The following is a 17,271-nucleotide window of genomic DNA, read 5'->3' on the forward strand; positions in this document are numbered from 1 at the left end:
CCATCGCAAAGTTATAAGAGTTTTGTTTTTCTGATGCGAAACATCAGAATCATCACGAACTTTGCCGCCCCCTATCTCGCGCGCCATGTGACATTTGAAAAAACTTTTGATACCGGGAGCTCCTCAACTGGTCCACAGGGACCTCACCAAGTTTGAAGGTGATCGCACGAAAACTCTAGGAGGAGTTAGTTCAAATACCATTGCTGCGAATTCGCCAAAATCGCCAAAAAATCGCCAATCAACCCAAGATGGCGGAATTCCTGTGGGGTTTGGATCATGGTCATAATGTAATTTTTTCTTCATCCTGACCCACTACACATGTGTACCGAATTTCGTGCATGTGCGATATTTGTGTTGGTCATGGTGAATTTGGACAGGTGGCGCCGCACTTATTGGCCCCTCCCACATTCAATTTTCAACGCACATTCCCCGAACCTTTTTCAGACGTAAATTTACACCAGGATTGATGCGGTCACAAAAATTGGTGAGTTTTGGGGTATGGGAAAGGCCTCAAAAAGGCGATTCATTTGGCGGAATAATAAGAATAAAAATAACTAGTACCGCGCGCGGTTCTGAACGGGTTCGAGCCGACCCGCGCGAGTCGCCGTGTGCCACGGCTCCCCGCGCGCCTCGCGCTCTCACCCGTTCATTCACCGCGCGCGGTACTAGTTATTTTCAGTACTAGTTATTTTCAGTACTAGTTATTTTCAGTACTAGTTATTTTCAGCGGCGTCCCCGCACATGTCGATCCAAATTTCGGGGATCGGCAACGTATGGCAAAGTTATAGGGCACTTCCTGTTTAAAATGGCCGACTTCCTGTTCGGTCAAATGCGCGTCCGTAAACGTGTTCAGGGAAGTTTCCTTGTCTTACATATCAAGTTTTGTGCAGATCGGACAATCTTAGAGTTTACTTCCTGTTTCGGGCATTCCACTTCCTGTTGGGAGGTCATCTTTTGCAAACATGCTCAGGACAGGTCCCTGGTGTGACATATAAGGTTTCATGCAAATTGGACGAAATGCGGCCAAAGTTAGAGGCACTTCCTGTTTAAAATGGCCAACTTCCTGTTAGATGCTCTGCAAACATGTTCGGGAAGGTCCATTAACTCCATATCAGTTTTTATTGTGTCAATCCGGACAATGCAAGACTTTGCTTCCTGTTTCGAGCGTTCCACTTCCTGTAGGGAGGTGACCTTTACAGACATGCTCAGGACAGGTTGCTGGTGTCACATATAAGGTTTTGTGCAGATCGGACAATGTACTGCAAAGTTAGAGGGCACTTCCTGTTTAAAATGGCCGACTTCCTGTTCGGTCAACGGCGTCTCCGGAAACATGTTCAGGGAAGGTCCCGTAACTCACATATCTAGTTTCGTGTCAATCGGACAATGTAAGACTTTACTTCCTGTTTCGGGCGTTCCACTTCCTGTAGGAAGGTTACCTTTTACGGACATGTTGAGGAAGGGTCTGGGGTCCCACATACTAAGTTTCAAGTGGATACAACAATCCCTGTTGGAGCAGCATCAAAAACTATAAATGTAATTCTGTCTGCTGTCACTAGGTGGCGCTGTATTTGAAATTGAATATTTTCATATAGACGTGTTCAGGGCCGGACTATCATCAGTCCCAGCAACTTTGGTTCAGATCGGACCAGGATTGGCAAAGTTGTAAGAGTTTGTTTTTTTAGAATTTTCTACCACCACCAGGAGGCGCTGTTTTCAAAATGTACCGTTTCAGCAACACAGTCGTCTTCAGCAACTAACAATCATCAACTATAGCAAGTTTGGTTGGGATCAGACCTTCCGTCGCAAAGTTATAAGAGTTTCATTGTCTGTTGTGAAAAATTATTATTATCTCCAACTTTGGCGCCCCCTATCTCGTACGCCATACAATATTTTAAAAAGCTTTTGATAACTTTTGATGCTCAACTCGTCCACATTGATCTCACCAAGTTTTAAGGTGATCGCACAAAAGCTCTAGGAGGAGATAATTGAAATACAAGCTGTCATACTGTCTGCTGTCACCAGGGGGCGCTGTTTTCGAAATTGAATATTTTCATATAGCCGTCTTTAGCCGGACTGTCATCAATCCTAGCAAGTTTGGTTCAGATCGGACCAGGATTCGCGAAGTTGTAGCAGTTTGATTTTTGTCCCAAAAATCCGACTTTGCGTCATTGCCATGGCAACACCGTTAAACGATTTGTCGTCATATTGATCACGCATTATCTACCATGTGTTTCGACTGTTGCCACCAATTTTGAGTGCGGTATGATTATCTGTGTAAAAGTTATTCCCGAAATCGTAAAAAAACTTTTTTTTGGTGTATTTTCTTTCACCACAAGGAGGCGCTGTTTTCAAACTTCACCGTTTTTTCATAGACGTCTTCAGCCATGGCCCATCATCAATCATAGCAAGTTTGGTTTGGATCGGACCTTCCATCGCAAAGTTATAAGAGTTTTGTTTTTCTGATGCGAAACATCAGAATCATCACGAACTTTGCCGCCCCCTATCTCGCGCGCCATGTGACATTTGAAAAAACTTTTGATACCGTGAGCTCCTCAACTGGTCCACAGGGACCTCACCAAGTTTGAAGGTGATCGCACGAAAACTCTAGGAGGAGTTAGTTCAAATACCATTGCTGCGAATTCGCCAAAATCGCCAAAAAATGGCCAATCAACCCAAGATGGCGGATTTCCTGTTGGGTTTGGATCATGGTCATAATGTAATTTTTTCTTCATCCTGACCCACTACACATGTGTACCGAATTTCGTGCATGTGCGATATTTGTATTGGTCATGGTGAATTTGGACAGGTGGCGCCGCACTTATTGGCCCCTCCCACATTCAATTTTCAACGCACATTCCCCGAACCTTTTTCAGACGTAAATTTACACCAGGATTGATGCGGTCACAAAAATCTGTAAGTTTTGGGGTATGGGAAAGGCCTCAAAAATGCGATTCATTTGGGGGAATAATAAGAATAATAATAATAATGAAAATAACTAGTACCGCGCGCGGTTCTGAACGGGTTCGAGCCGACCCGCGCGAGTCGCCGTGTGCCACGGCTCCCCGCGCGCCTCGCGCTCTCACCCGTTCATTCACCGCGCGCGGTACTAGTTATTTTCAGTAGTACTAGTTATTTTCAGCGGCGTCCCCGCACATGTCGATCCAAATTTCGGGGGGGGATCGGCAACGTATGGCAAAGTTATAGGGCACTTCCTGTTTAAAATGGCCGACTTCCTGTTCGGTCAAATGCGCGTCCGTAAACGTGTTCAGGGAAGTTCCCTTGTCTTACATATCAAGTTTTGTGCAGATCGGACAATCTTAGAGTTTACTTCCTGTTGGGAGGTCATCTTTTGCAGACATGCTCAGGACAGGTCCCTGGTGTGACATATAAGGTTTCGTGCAAATTGGACAACGTACGGCAAAGTTAGCGGGCACTTCCTGTTTAAAATGGCCAACTTCCTGTTCGTCTCTGGAAACATGTTCAGGGAAGGTCCCGTAACTCACATATCTAGTTTTGTGTCAATCGGACAATGTAAGACTTTACTTCCTGTTTCGGGCGTTCCACTTCCTGTAGGGAGGTGACCTTTTACAGACATGCTCAGGACAGGTCCCTGGTGTCACATATAAGGTTTTGTGCAGATCGGACAATGTACTGCAAAGTTAGAGGGCACTTCCTGTTTAAAATGGCCGACTTCCTGTTCGGTCAACGGCGTCTCCGTAAACATGTTCAGGGAAGGTCCCGTAACTCACATATCTAGTTTCGTGTCAATCGGACAATGTAAGACTTTACTTCCTGTTTCGGGCGTTCCACTTCCTGTAGGGAGGTGACCTTTTACGGACATGTTGAGGAAGGGTCTGGGGTCCCACATACTAAGTTTCAAGTGGATACAACAATCCCTGTTGGAGCAGCATCAAAAACTATAAATGTAATTCTGTCTGCTGTCACCAGGGGGCGCTGTATTTGAAAATTAATATTTTCATATAGACGTGTTCAGGGCCGGACTGTCATCAATCCTTGCAAGTTTGGTTCAGATCGGACCAGGATTGGCAAAGTTGTAACAGTTTGTTTTTTTAGAATTTTCTACCACCACCAGGAGGCGCTGTTTTCAAAATGTACCGTTTCAGCAACACAGTCGTCTTCAGGAACTAACCATCATCAACTATAGCAAGTTTGGTTGGGATCAGACCTTCCATCGCAAAGTTATAAGAGTTTCATTGTCTGTTGTGAAAAATTATTATTATCTCCAATTTGGCGCCCCCTATCTCGTACGCCATACAATATTTTAAAAAGCTTTTGATAACTTTTGATGCTCAACTCGTCCACATTGATCTCACCAAGTTTGAAGGTGATCGCACAAAAGCTCTAGGAGGAGATAATTGAAATACAAGCTGTCATACTGTCTGCTGTCACCAGGGGGCGCTGTTTTCGAAATTGAATATTTTCATATAGACGTCTTTAGGGCCGGACTGTCATCAATCCTAGCAAGTTTGGTTCAGATCGGACCAGGATTCGCGAAATTGTAGCAGTTTGAGTTTTTGTCCCAAAAATCCGACTTTGCGTCGTTGCCATGGCAACACCGTTAAACGATTCGTCGTCATATTGATCACACATCATCTACCATGTGTTTTGACTGTTGTCACCAATTTTGAGTGCGGTACGATTATCTGTGTAAAAGTTATTCCCGAAATCGTAAAAAAACTTTTTTTTGGTGTATTTTCTTTCACCACAAGGAGGCGCTGTTTTCAAACTTCACCGTTTTTTCATAGACGTCTTCAGCCATGGCCCATCATCAATCATAGCAAGTTTGGTTTGGATCGGACCTTCCATCGCAAAGTTATAAGAGTTTTGTTTTTCTGATGCGAAACATCAGAATCATCACGAACTTTGCCGCCCCCTATCTCGCGCGCCATGTGACATTTGAAAAACTTTTGATACCGTGAGCTCCTCAACTGGTCCACAGGGACCTCACCAAGTTTGAAGGTGATCGCACGAAAACTCTAGGAGGAGTTAGTTCAAATACCATTGCTGCGAATTCGCCAAAATCGCCAAAAAATCGCCAATCAACCCAAGATGGCGGAATTCCTGTTGGGTTTGGATCATGGTCATAATGTAATTTTTTCTTCATCCTGACCCACTACACATGTGTACCGAATTTCGTGCATGTGCGATATTTGTGTTGGTCATGGTGAATTTGGACAGGTGGCGCCGCACTTATTGGCCCCTCCCACATTCAATTTTCGACGCACATTCCCCGAACCTTTTTCAGACGTAAATTTACACCAGGATTGATGCGGTCACAAAAATTGGTGAGTTTTGGGGTATGGGAAAGGCCTCAAAAAGGCGATTCATTTGGGGGAATAATAAGAATAATAATAATAATAATCCTTCCAGTTTCAATAGGGTTCTTGCAACCTTGTTGCTCGAACCCTAATAATAATAATCCTTCCAGTTTCAATAGGGTTCTTGCAACCTTGTTGCTCGAACCCTAATAATCCTTCCAGTTTCAATAGGGTTCTTGCAACCTTGTTGCTCGAACCCTAATAATCCTTCCAGTTTCAAGAGGGTTCTTGCAACCTTGTTGCTCGAACCCTAATAAAGTCGGAATTTTACAAGGATAAAGTCGTAATATTAAAAAAGTCGGAATATGAGAATAAATGTGTAATTTTGCAAGAATAACATTATAATTTTAGGAGAATAAAGTCAGAATATTTTGAAAATAAATGAGAAATAAAGTCGCAATATTATGAGAATAAAATCGCAACTTTTTTTTGAATAAAGTCATAATTTTACGGGAATAAAGTCGTACTTTTCCGAGAATAATGATGTCATTTTATGTGAATAAAGTCGAATAAAGTCGTAATTTTACAAGAATAAATATTAAAGGCATCGTTCTTTGTGCGTGGCAGTGTGGCATTATTTTTATTATATGAGCTGTAAAATGCCTCAGCCTTCATTCATTCATTCATTCACTCCTTGGAGTAAGATGATGTTTGTTCATTACCAGTGATGGGGTTATGGCAGCCGGTGCACTTCTTCGCCACAGAGCTCTTGTAACAGTCGACACAGAAGACCTGGTCCTGGTGGTTGGTGAAACTCAACCCTGCCAGAGACTTTGAGCAGGCGCTGCACACAAAACAGTGGCTGTGCCACGGCTGGTCCTGGTAGTTCACTCCTCCAGAGGTGATAGTCTGCACACAGACAGAAGACAGGGGAGTGTAAATGGATCTGGTTGTTATGCTCTGTGCCAGAAATAAAAAAAAAAAAGGTCACTACCTTTTTGCAGCCAACACAGTGTTTAGCAAACTTCTTGTCATAGCAGGGGCTGCAGTAAAGGTCACTTCCTTTGGAGAGGAAACTCTGCGAGCCGATTGGCCGTTTACAGTTGAAACAGGTGAAACATTCGTCGTGCCAGGAGTTGCCTTTGTACTCCACACTCTCTGTTCCTGCAGGAGATGGAAAACAAAGAGAGGATCGTGCTTCAAAATCCCACAGCAACTCAAGTAGCTGAAATCACAGAACCTGCTTTTATTTTTGTTTTTTAGTCTGTAGTACCTGATCCTTCTACTTCTTTAGGGGTCACAAGAGCAGATCGCCTGCCTCCATCTTGCCCTAATCCTCTTCTGTTACACCAACTGTCCTCATGTCCTCCTTCACAGCACCTCTGTGGTCTCCTCCTGCCTGGCACCATCTCAACCTCGCCTCTCTTACTTTATTTCAAAACTCTAGGTATCACCAGGAAGGCGCCAGACATCTTGACCTGACGCCGCTCTCCCTCCTCTCCTCAGTATACCATAACTCGATGGTTATGGTACACGATGCCCGACTGTTAACATCTCGTTCTCCTCAGATCTGAACTGTCTTCAATAAAGCTTTTCAACTTAACTCATCACTGACTCCAGAAACTCCCAACTTTGAGCTTCGGCTCTCTCCTTGGCACACGGTCTCACCTGCCAGTATGGGTTTGTAGCAGCAGTGGCAGCGCGGAGCGTCTTCTCTGGAGCAGCACTTTCCACACATGATGCGGTCGTCCTTGGTGCTGAACGGCTCCTTGGCCAGAGGTTTGTAACACTTGGCACAACGGAAACACTCCTCATGCCAGTAGCGGCCCTTGTGGCTGAGCTCCTGGTGGAAGGAAGGGGTGGGGGGTTGGATTATTCAGCACGTGCATGGAAATAAAAAGAAATTAAATTATGTCTGCACAACCAGAGCCAGCCATCTCACCTTGGTTTCCACGGAGATGGGTCGATGGCACTCGGCGCAGGAGTGTGCACAGAACTTGGTGTGGCAGCGGACACACACGGTTCTGCCCTCACTGCGGACATAGCGCTTACCGCCGAGGTCCTCCCGACAGTAGAAACACTGCGAGCTGTCGGCCATCGCCACACCGAAGGAGATTCACACCTACGGCAAAAAGAAAGAAGGAGAAACAAATGTTGATTTAATGACTGCAGGCAAAAATAATGACTTCATAATTCCTCAAAATGTCAAAAAAATGTGACCTCAGTGAGCGTCATAATATTTATTTACAACAACGTTGTTATGACGTGTTGTGACGCCACCACACGGGGGTGCTGTTGGTTCACTTAATAGGACTGAAGAGCAGGGCTCTCAACCTGAAATGACAATGTTTGGTCAATAGGGGGCCGGTCCAAGTCCAACCTTTTGAGAAAAAGAAAAAAACAGTCGAAATAATAATATGTATGATGTTATTTCACATTGTTTCTAAATAAAAAGTGTTTTTTCAAAATATAAATGTATTTATGTTGATTAATAAAAAGCCCCCATACAGAAATAACTCATTATAACTTGAACTCTTGGTAATAACAATAGCAATAGTGTGTGGTAATAAGTAGATTATATTTCAGTGATACCATGTTATTTCCAAAGTTACATCCCGTGAGTTTGTTATTGAGAATACTACAGAATACCATCAGTATAAAACCATAATAATATGAAACCATAACAAACATGACTATAAAATTACCATATATTGTAAAGATGCAACATGTCCTCCCCATGTCCAATGCATTATTATCAAGATATTACTTGGTCATTACTGTAGAAATAAGATAATATTAACTTCCCTGTTATTGTTTTACAGTAAAATGTTACCCATATGTATCAATTATGCCATGCAGAAAACCCTGACATTATGGGTTAAGTACATTTTACACAAATGTCCAGCTGATCGTTCAGTTTACATACAGAAAACTGTATGTAAACTGTTAAATACTTCCTTATTTAACTAATTTCTTACACCACAGTCCAAAACTCTCTCTCTCGTGAAATGCACAACATATAAACTTCCTAAACATAGACCCGAAATTACCACGTTGGTCTCGGTAATGTTGGTCGTGGAGCTGTGATTACAGGGTCAGGAACTTCAGCTGCTGAACAACACACCAACAAAAAGTCAAAATCAGGTCCTCACCAGCACACGGAAATGTCAAGGAAGAGATGGAATGAAGTGCGTTCGCTCAGTTATTTCCCACATGAAGTTCATGCTGGCTGACCATGAGGAATTCTGTGTGTGTGAGAAGGTTCTGTCAGCGTTCCAGATCTCACCACATTAGTCATACCAGGCATTCCTCCATGTATTCACCACATTGCTCGGACACACACACACACACAGGTTTGTGCAGCTATCCTTTTAAGAACTCGCATTGACTACCATTTATTTGGACAGTTTAAACAAAGTTAGATATTTAAATTAGTTCATCCATAACCGTAACCATACCAAGTCAGTCCCTAACCTTAACCATAACCGCAATTCAAATCTAAGCCGTAAACTCAACCAGTTCCTCGGAAAACGAGGTTAATGGGACCAATAACTTTGTTCTCCATGAGTACTTTAATGGTGTTGTTTATGTCAGGAACGATCCTCACAAATAAAAGCACACACACACAAACACACAAACGTACACAGACGCACACACATGACCTCATACATGCACCACTCCCCAGGAAACCACAAACACCACAAACTATAGCGTTGGCCTCCTGGTTGGAGCAGCAAGTCTGCGCAGATTCACAAGGACGTTCTGCTTTTGTACCACCAGTTTGTGCTGCCCTTTCCTTCTGATTTCCCTTTAGCACTCGGCAGGAAAAAGTTGTTTAAAAGTGTTTTCACAGGGGAATAAATGTGTTTTTTTGCTCGAATTCAGAAGTCTGCAACCTCTCGATTGAAAAGAGCCATTTTTGTCCAATTAAAATGAACCTGGAGGTGCAAAAATAAATGATTTGACCTTTTAAAATGAAGATAATACTATAATATACTACATTTAAAGAGTTACAGTTTGTCTCATTTATGATATTTAAGAACTACAAAAAGAAAACTATTGACATTTCAAGGCTGTTTATACCCAACCTCTTATGAAGTGTAGGTCCTTTCTTGTGTCATGCAAAAGCGACAAGGGAACACAAATCTCACGCTAATTGTTTTTTCAATTAAAGGCAAAACCTGAACAAATTAAAGTGCTGACAAAATAAAATATGTAAACACATAATGTATCTGTCAACATGGGTCAAAGGTCACAAATGCTTTAACTTTCTCATTTACTCAGGGACTTAATTAACGCCAATCCACCTCATCTTTCGCCTGTCCTACTCATTCACTTGTCTGTCCTCACTCACTCACATACTCAGGGACCTTAATTAATGCCAATTCACAGTGAGTTGATTTTTGTTAAACTCAGTAAAGGACGTGATTTTAAACGTAGCAGTACAGGTACTTTGAAAAAAAACTACATTTTTGAAAAACATTTAATTCATTACTTTCCACCTCTGCATAAGGGTCTTTCAATTTGATTATTTTCAAGTCTAAATTAATAAAACTATGACAAAACAAGTCAATTTACTAAAGTTAGTTACATTTTTTAAGTGGAGGATGAAAGCAATTCATACCAGTAACAAATCTCCACAAGTTCACAGAAGGTCAAACACATTTTTGCTCGTTGTTCACGTTGCTACACGCTGCTGTTTGATCTGCGAAGGCGCTACTGTTAATAAAGTTGGTTAAATCACCTTCTTTTGTTTGTCTTGTCTCTCCTGCAGACAATAACAGAGTAAACTCAGGGCTGATGTCATGTGGAGTGGACACATACATCACCTGAGAATGTGTCACTTATTAATGAAAAAGCTTTAGCAGGTTATTTGCTCACGGGGTGAGTTTACTCATCCATCTCTATTGGATGACAGCAGTCAGCCAAAGACAACACTGCATTTCCTGCCTCTCACTACACTAATAGGAGTCAATGTATATATTTTTTTAGCCCTTTGCTTAGTTTTTAGTTAGTGATTTTACCGACAGCGCCGTGCAAATGTTATCTGATGGGAGCAGCAAAACAACGGCTGACAGGAAGCTTTGGTGTCTACACAGGTTGGGGAGAAGAAAATAAATCAGGTTTTCGCTGACGTCAAGTGAGGAGAATGTTGCTGCATGTCGTTACTTTGTTTCTCTGCAGTTAATAGCTCATCGTTGCACAACAGCACATTATACATCACTTTCTTCCCTCCACGCTGCCAATACAAGAAGTCTCGGAGTGAAATGACAAGGGGGAGACAGCGCTTCCGCCAAGGAAAACTCACTGTTTATCACTGTGTCGAGACATAAATCTGTTCATAAAGTCACATTTTGAGGACTCGCCTCACATTTAAAAAGGAAAACATTACAAGTTGAGGTTGTGCTTTAACCATAAATTGTAACGTTCACTCTGTTAAGAAGTTTGATGTCATTCAAACCTGTTTGTCTGTCTCTGTCCTGAGATGAGGTCAAACAGATGTGAATTGTACATTTGTAGAGGACTATTTTCAGTGTCATCATCCGACACAACAGTGTGGCGCAGTGACGTGTTTTTGACGGTTGTGGAAGTTAAAAAAAAAGGGGCTGGATACACCATAATATTCAGGCCGGGTCAAATATTGTTACACTCGTACCGCTAAGCACAAAAATGTGCCTTTCAAAAGCAAGCTATAAAAAGCATTATACATTATTATATTCTACTTTCATTGAGCCGTTTTTACTTACATCTGACATCAAATACTAATAAATACATTTTAACCCTTTAAATGTCAGGTGTTTGTCATGATGCCACCATGTTTTTAGATAGAAACAAAAGAAAATATGAATTATTTTCAATGCACAAATAAAAACTGTTACAGCCTGGGATATGTCAATGAGAGGGAGAGGGGGAATCTAGTGGTAATAGCATGTTTTTCTCTCCATATGCTGAATGTAGGCAAAAACAACGCCATCTTGTGGGGAGCTGTAAAAAATATCAATTCCGAGGGAAAATCAAATGTATGTATTACGCTTTAATTGAAGTGAGATAAAAACACATTACATTTTCAATGGGTTTCAATGGGACATTTTTGGCACTTAATGCCATGAGTGTAACACTTTTTGTACCCAGTGTATTTTAGCTTTAACTGCAGGAGCTGAGCTGGAAATCAAATACAAATGTGTTTAGTCTATCCTGCAGAATATCACCCATCTTATCTTCTATCTTGCTGCCCTTGCAATTTAAATTCCAAAACTACTTTATATTTCTTTCTCGTCCTTTGTATATTATGTGAATTTATTTGTTCCTCCTTTTCCACCTGGTAGTGTTTCTGCCGCCCGACTGTAACAATTACAAACTCACGGAGAGAAGCTCCTGGACATTTGTGGTGTAGTAACAAAAGCACAGATGAGGTGACCTCATGTCCTGTGAACATGTATTTTAAACACATGCGGGAGGACGAGAAAGAGACGGAGAGTACAGATGAAGACAGAAAGAAAGAGAGGCGGGACGTACTCAACCGGGGCAAACAAGATCCGACAAACTAAAAATGTGTGTTTGTATTATTTTGTCTGTGTGTGCGAGTACCAACCATCTCTGCATGTCTGTGTGTGTGTGTGTGTGTTGGCATGAGCTTATTGCTGAAGAATGTAGCGGAAAACTGAGAAACAGGAAGTCTCTCCATCAGAACAGTGAGGTTGGCACCGTGCACATGCACACAGACACGCACACGCACACACACATATTCACACAGATTCCACATCAGCATATCTGGACTTCTGCGTCGCTCACTGTGTGCTGCAGGTGTTACCGTGCAGACTTTAACTTGTCACATTTGACTCTTCAAGGACTTGTGTGTTTGTGTGTGTGTGTGTGCGTGCATGCGTGTGTGCGTGTGTATGGCAGCAGCAGAAAACAACTCATAATGGGACTTCCTGTTCTCAGTGGTTTGAAAACAGGTTTGGGGTTGACAAACAGTGACTGCACAAAAAATATAGATTGTACATTCATCTTGATGCTGAGGTTGTAAATGACTGATTAATTACCCCGTGTGGTTTAGAATGAACTCATGTCCCTCGTTGTTTTATTGTCATGGCAACATGACGTCACTCTTAAATCATTTAAAGGAAAAGCACGTATTAGCAATTTACTTTTTAACCTTGTCTGACATTTTACGGACCAAACGATGACTCGATTAATTGTGAAAATAATCCACAGATGAATTGATTATGAGAATAATCGTTAGTTGCAGCTCTATTTTGGACATTGAGAGAAAAACTAAACATTTTTGATTTTAAATATGTGTTATACCGTTCAAATTCTGGTGTTCATGTACAAGTACAGGGTTTTTTTTGTTGTTTTTTAATAAAACGTTTGGTTTTTCCTTAATGTTTAATGGTTAATACACTATTTTAACATGCAGTACATGGTTAATAGATATTGATATTGAAAGTTATTCTGGAAAAATGGGCAAAAGCCCTTACTCACAGGACATTTTCTGGTCCTTTTATGGTTAAAATAAGCATAAGAAAGTCCACACAGACATTTTGAGGGTTAGGTGTTAAAGGGTTAAAGGTCACATCGCCACAGCGAGAGCATTCACACAACTGTTTGTACTCATGCTAAAGTGAAAAATAAACACAAATCAATGATTTGAAAAGGAGCGGCAGGTTCAGCTAAACATTTTCACTGCACTTTGGGCCTAAAAATCAAGATCACTGTTTTACTTGGATGTGGCGAGCAACATTCCAGACACCGAAAAAAAAGCCAGTGCGTGAGACGTGAGACGTGAGACGTGAGACGTGAGTGCTGTGGAGTGAGTTTGAAGAAAGCCTGCATGTCCCACAACAACAGGAGGACAGATGTGATGGTTTTACCAGAGGCTGCAACCAAAAGTAACAACACACTTTTGTCCTGTTTAACAGAACAAATGTTCATCAGCAGCAGCAGCAGCAGCAGCAGCAGCGTATGACAAAGAATATCCATGACGTTTGCTCGCCTGTCTTTTAAATCATCTTATGAGATGTTTAAGTCCTCAACGATGTACCAACGAAACCTCTGCATGAATCATTTCCTAACCATTCCTCCAGATTCCCTACTCTGAAAATGTGACCACAACAAACCCTTAGCCCTTAACAAAGTAAAAGGAAAAACATAACATTCTTAATAAGTACTTATCCATTCAGATTTTCCGATATTTTCCCCCCTCACTTGTCGCTCACTGATTGACAGCCAAGAGCTCCCATTGTTGACGTTGGCCTATTCTGATTGATTATCAGGGGCAAGGCTTTTTCAGAGGGTAATATAAACTGCACCACAAATCTGAGACCTTTATTAGGATTTCTCCATATTAAGATTTGTTTTGGAGCAAATTTAAACCAGGGAGCAAAAAAAAAAAAAAAAGAGGTCACAAGTTTCTCTCAAAGCCAAAAATGGTTAGGCAACAGGAAAACAGCCTCACTCCATTTTCCATAAAACAAAGCTTTCCATGACTATTGATTTCACAACCAGTGATGAATGTCAGCGCAGTGAAAAACACATTGCAGCATGTTTTAATAGCTGCAGGTCAGAGATAAAACAGGGCCAGGTTTCTCAGTGAATCATCTTCATGTTGTCAAGCCGAACATCTGAGGTCGTATTTTATCGTCCGCAGCAGGCGATTATTGACAAATTTTCTTCTCACTAAGTTTTTTATTACCTGCTTCGTGTATTTAATTTACTTTATATCTTGTGATTATTAGGACCAGAGCATACACACACAGTAGTGAGAGGAACTATTGGAATTCATGGAATTTATTTACTTTTCTTCTTCTGAAAGGATCGCATTTATGAGGCACTGAACGTTGGTGAAAACAGATGAAGTGAGCTGAGACGATACTATGCGTGACATTATCAGACTGCCGGCTACTGATTGGTCAGAGTGTCATCACAGGAAGAGTCATGAGCGTGACGTCTGTCCCAAGAATCAAACCGAACAATGCCGAATTGTAGATCAATTAAAACTACCTAAAAATCCTTTTTCATTAACTGAATCATTAGAATCAGTTAATGAAAAAAGTTTGTTCACACAAACAACTGCTTTACAAGTCACTAGTCACTAGTTTGTGTCGTGTGAACAACAAAGTCACGGCAGTTTCATGCAGGCGTGCCAGTGATGACTCCGCCCATGTTGAGGAGGAGCTATATTGCAATGGAAAACCAACCAAAACGTGTAGAGGCGAGCCATGTCGAGGCGAGGCGGTACTATGTCGTGGAAAAACGCCATAAGTTGCACCAAATTTCATGAAACTTGGTGGGAACATGTCACAGCCCAAGACGAACGAAAAAGTCCATTATGACCATGGCCTCAACAGGAAGTCGGCCATTTTGAATTTGGTGTTCATCTTGGCGATCTACACGTTTTGTAAATAAACAAACTGGCCTGAGCAACTTTATTGTCAATTTGTGACACATCAAAAATTAAACGTTATCAAAAAGGTCTCACAGATTCAAAAGGGGTGTGGCCCCGTCAACCATCAGAATTTTGGCGATTTTTGGCAAATTTCGACCAATCGCCACGAAACATGAAGTAACTTCGCCGTACATTGACCAATTTGCTCGAAACTTCATAGGTGAGACAAGAGACCCGTGCATAGCGCCACCTGCTGTCAGTATGGCAGCTGCGAGGGCCCGCACAATGCTGCTTAATTATTACTATTACAATAAACTAAATATTAAATTATAATAAGGAGACATTATTATTATAATTAGGATTGAAAATTGCAGAGCAGACACAAAATACAGCCCGAGACAGACCATAAGTGTTTAAGTTATGCAATTTTGTGCATTTGTCATGCATGACTGATACAGTATATGAGATGTGGGAAAAACACTGACCAAAAAAACAAAACAAAAAACCCACATTGATCTACTTCTACTGCACGAGTCCATTAACATTTCCAATTTAAAAACTCTTGGAACAACCAAAGCTATGATTTCACCACTGGGGATCAGTGAAAAGAAAACACAGTCCCATTTACAATCCATCCTTTTAAAAAATCACAACCGGGAGTCAGCGTGACGTGAAGTCAGACAACGTGTATAAACTTTCATGAGCCATTTTACGAGAATGAGCTCATGGCAATTTTCTTTAACATGCAGACAATCTAAAAAAGAAAAGGTCAAGCACACGTGTGTTGGAACTTAAAACTGCTTCCATATGACGGTTAAAAGTAGAGCAATTTTACTGTATATCAAGCACTATTTCACAATGTCCTCACTCTGTGGAAAATATCTGCTTACCCTTTTTTTAGTCTTGTAAATTTGAATTTTCTTAAGCAGTCTGTGATAAATAATCACAGTTTTCTGGAAGGCTGCACAACGTGGAATCACTAAAACTTCACACACACACACATGTGGATGTTGAATTCACTCTTACAGCTGCTTTCAGAATGGTTGGTGAACGAGCCAGACACTGGAAACATCTGCATTACATGCGTGGATACACACACACACACACATGCAGGACACTGAAGTACAGCAACAGGAATTTTAATTGATCTCTGCATATTTTTTCTCTCCTTTTGCCTCGACAGTTCAGTTCCATCATTGGGAGGAAGAAAAAAAAAAGTGGATTCCTAAATGGAAACAGATTTCAGGAGCAGACTAGACTTCCACAAGTCAGCATGTAACACACACGCGCAGCCAACGCCCCAGACAACTTTCAAGTTTGTTTCCTCTCCAGATATCAAAAATGCCTTGCTAAACAAGTGTATACACTCCCAAGAGATGTGTGTAATGTGATGAGTGTGTGTGTGTGTGTCAGAGAGAGAGGGAGAGGGAGAGAGACTACAGCCATACACTGCTGTACAAACTGCCATAATTCTATAGTTAATGAGTCTTTTCACTGAGATCTCTAACGTCACACAGCTACAACTTTACAATGAAAGAGCCTCAGTTTGATGTCATCAACTATAACTCAGTGCTTTACTTAACTGCAAACAGCAGCAGCAGCAGCTCTGTTTTGTTTGTTTTTCGGTCTATAAACAGGTTTTAAGTGGTAGCAGATTTGTTGGTGTGTGTGTGTGTGTGTGTGTGTGTGCAGTCACAGCCCTTCAGTCATCTTCCTTACCGGCTTCAGAGTGCAGTGGTTAGCGGAGAGAAGAGGCTCTCTGGGTCGGAGGCAAATGGCTCTGTTCTCCGCTCCTCTTGAGACCCTCACACGTTTTAAATACGGCAGCGTCAAGTGGCCCAGACGACAGACAGCCCACCCACCGTGACGTCAGCCGCTGCTCTGTGGAGGCTTCCTTTTGGAAGCACCAACAACTTTGCGTTTGTCCGGCGCCATGTTGGTATTTTTTGGAGTCGGAAATGCCCGAATTTGGAGGAGAGGGTGTGGCCAGGGAGGAGAGAGGGGCGGGTCTAAGTGAAAACTTGCCCTCGAGACTGAAAGGAGTTTTATGAAATATGTAAAACAAAATGATAAATTCATAAATAATGAATTAAAAATGTTTTATTGGGACTACTATACAGTGTGTAAGTATTTATGCATTTATAACCTTCACTAAGGAAGCATTTGTCTGATTTAACAGTGTTGTACAGAAGCAGATTGCATTCATTAGATTTCGGGGATTCGGGATTTCTTTTTCGGGTCTGTTATTACAATATTTATTTTCTGTGTCCGTTTTAATTACATTTTTTTCGGGGTGTTTTTAGTAGATTTTTCATGGTGTTTTTTAAAAAAAATTGTTTTAGGTGAATGCAATAACTTTCCGTAGTTTTGTTAATTGAAAATAAAAAAAGAATCCAATAGTACCTCATTAGGCCCGTGTTAATGAGTGGTAGTTTGGTCAAAATATCTGAATTAAAATCATAATTTAAGGATAGAATTAGTCATTTAATGAAAAGGTTCACATATTTTCTACAAAGTTGACCAAAAAAGTATATATGTATATATTTATGTATATATATTTATTCATATCATATTATTTACCTCAGCAAAAGAAACTTATAT

The 17,271-nt window shown here is 41.3% G+C and overlaps 1 protein-coding gene across 2 annotated transcripts; it reads right to left on the minus strand.

The window, feature by feature from the left end:
- Positions 1-5,951: 5,951 nt before the first annotated feature.
- LOC122763804 (four and a half LIM domains protein 1-like) lies at positions 5,952-16,606 on the minus strand. Of its 2 annotated transcripts, none has more exons than XM_044018361.1 (5): positions 16,390-16,606; positions 7,222-7,401; positions 6,948-7,122; positions 6,274-6,443; positions 5,952-6,188 (listed from the first exon to the last, which is right to left on the minus strand). In XM_044018361.1, the coding sequence occupies exons 2-5, from the start codon at positions 7,375-7,377 to the stop codon at positions 5,967-5,969; spliced, it is 723 nt and encodes a 240-aa protein (XP_043874296.1). In that variant the 5' UTR covers positions 7,378-7,401; positions 16,390-16,606; the 3' UTR covers positions 5,952-5,966. The 2 variants fall into 2 exon arrangements, with proteins under 2 accessions (XP_043874296.1, XP_043874297.1); XM_044018362.1 differs by lacking the exon at positions 16,390-16,606 and adding an exon at positions 8,432-8,845.
- Between the last annotated feature and the right edge of the window lie 665 nt (positions 16,607-17,271).

This window comes from Solea senegalensis, unplaced genomic scaffold (genome assembly GCF_019176455.1).
Source record: "Solea senegalensis isolate Sse05_10M unplaced genomic scaffold, IFAPA_SoseM_1 scf7180000017085, whole genome shotgun sequence".
NCBI classification, from domain to species: Eukaryota; Metazoa; Chordata; class Actinopteri; order Pleuronectiformes; family Soleidae; genus Solea; species Solea senegalensis.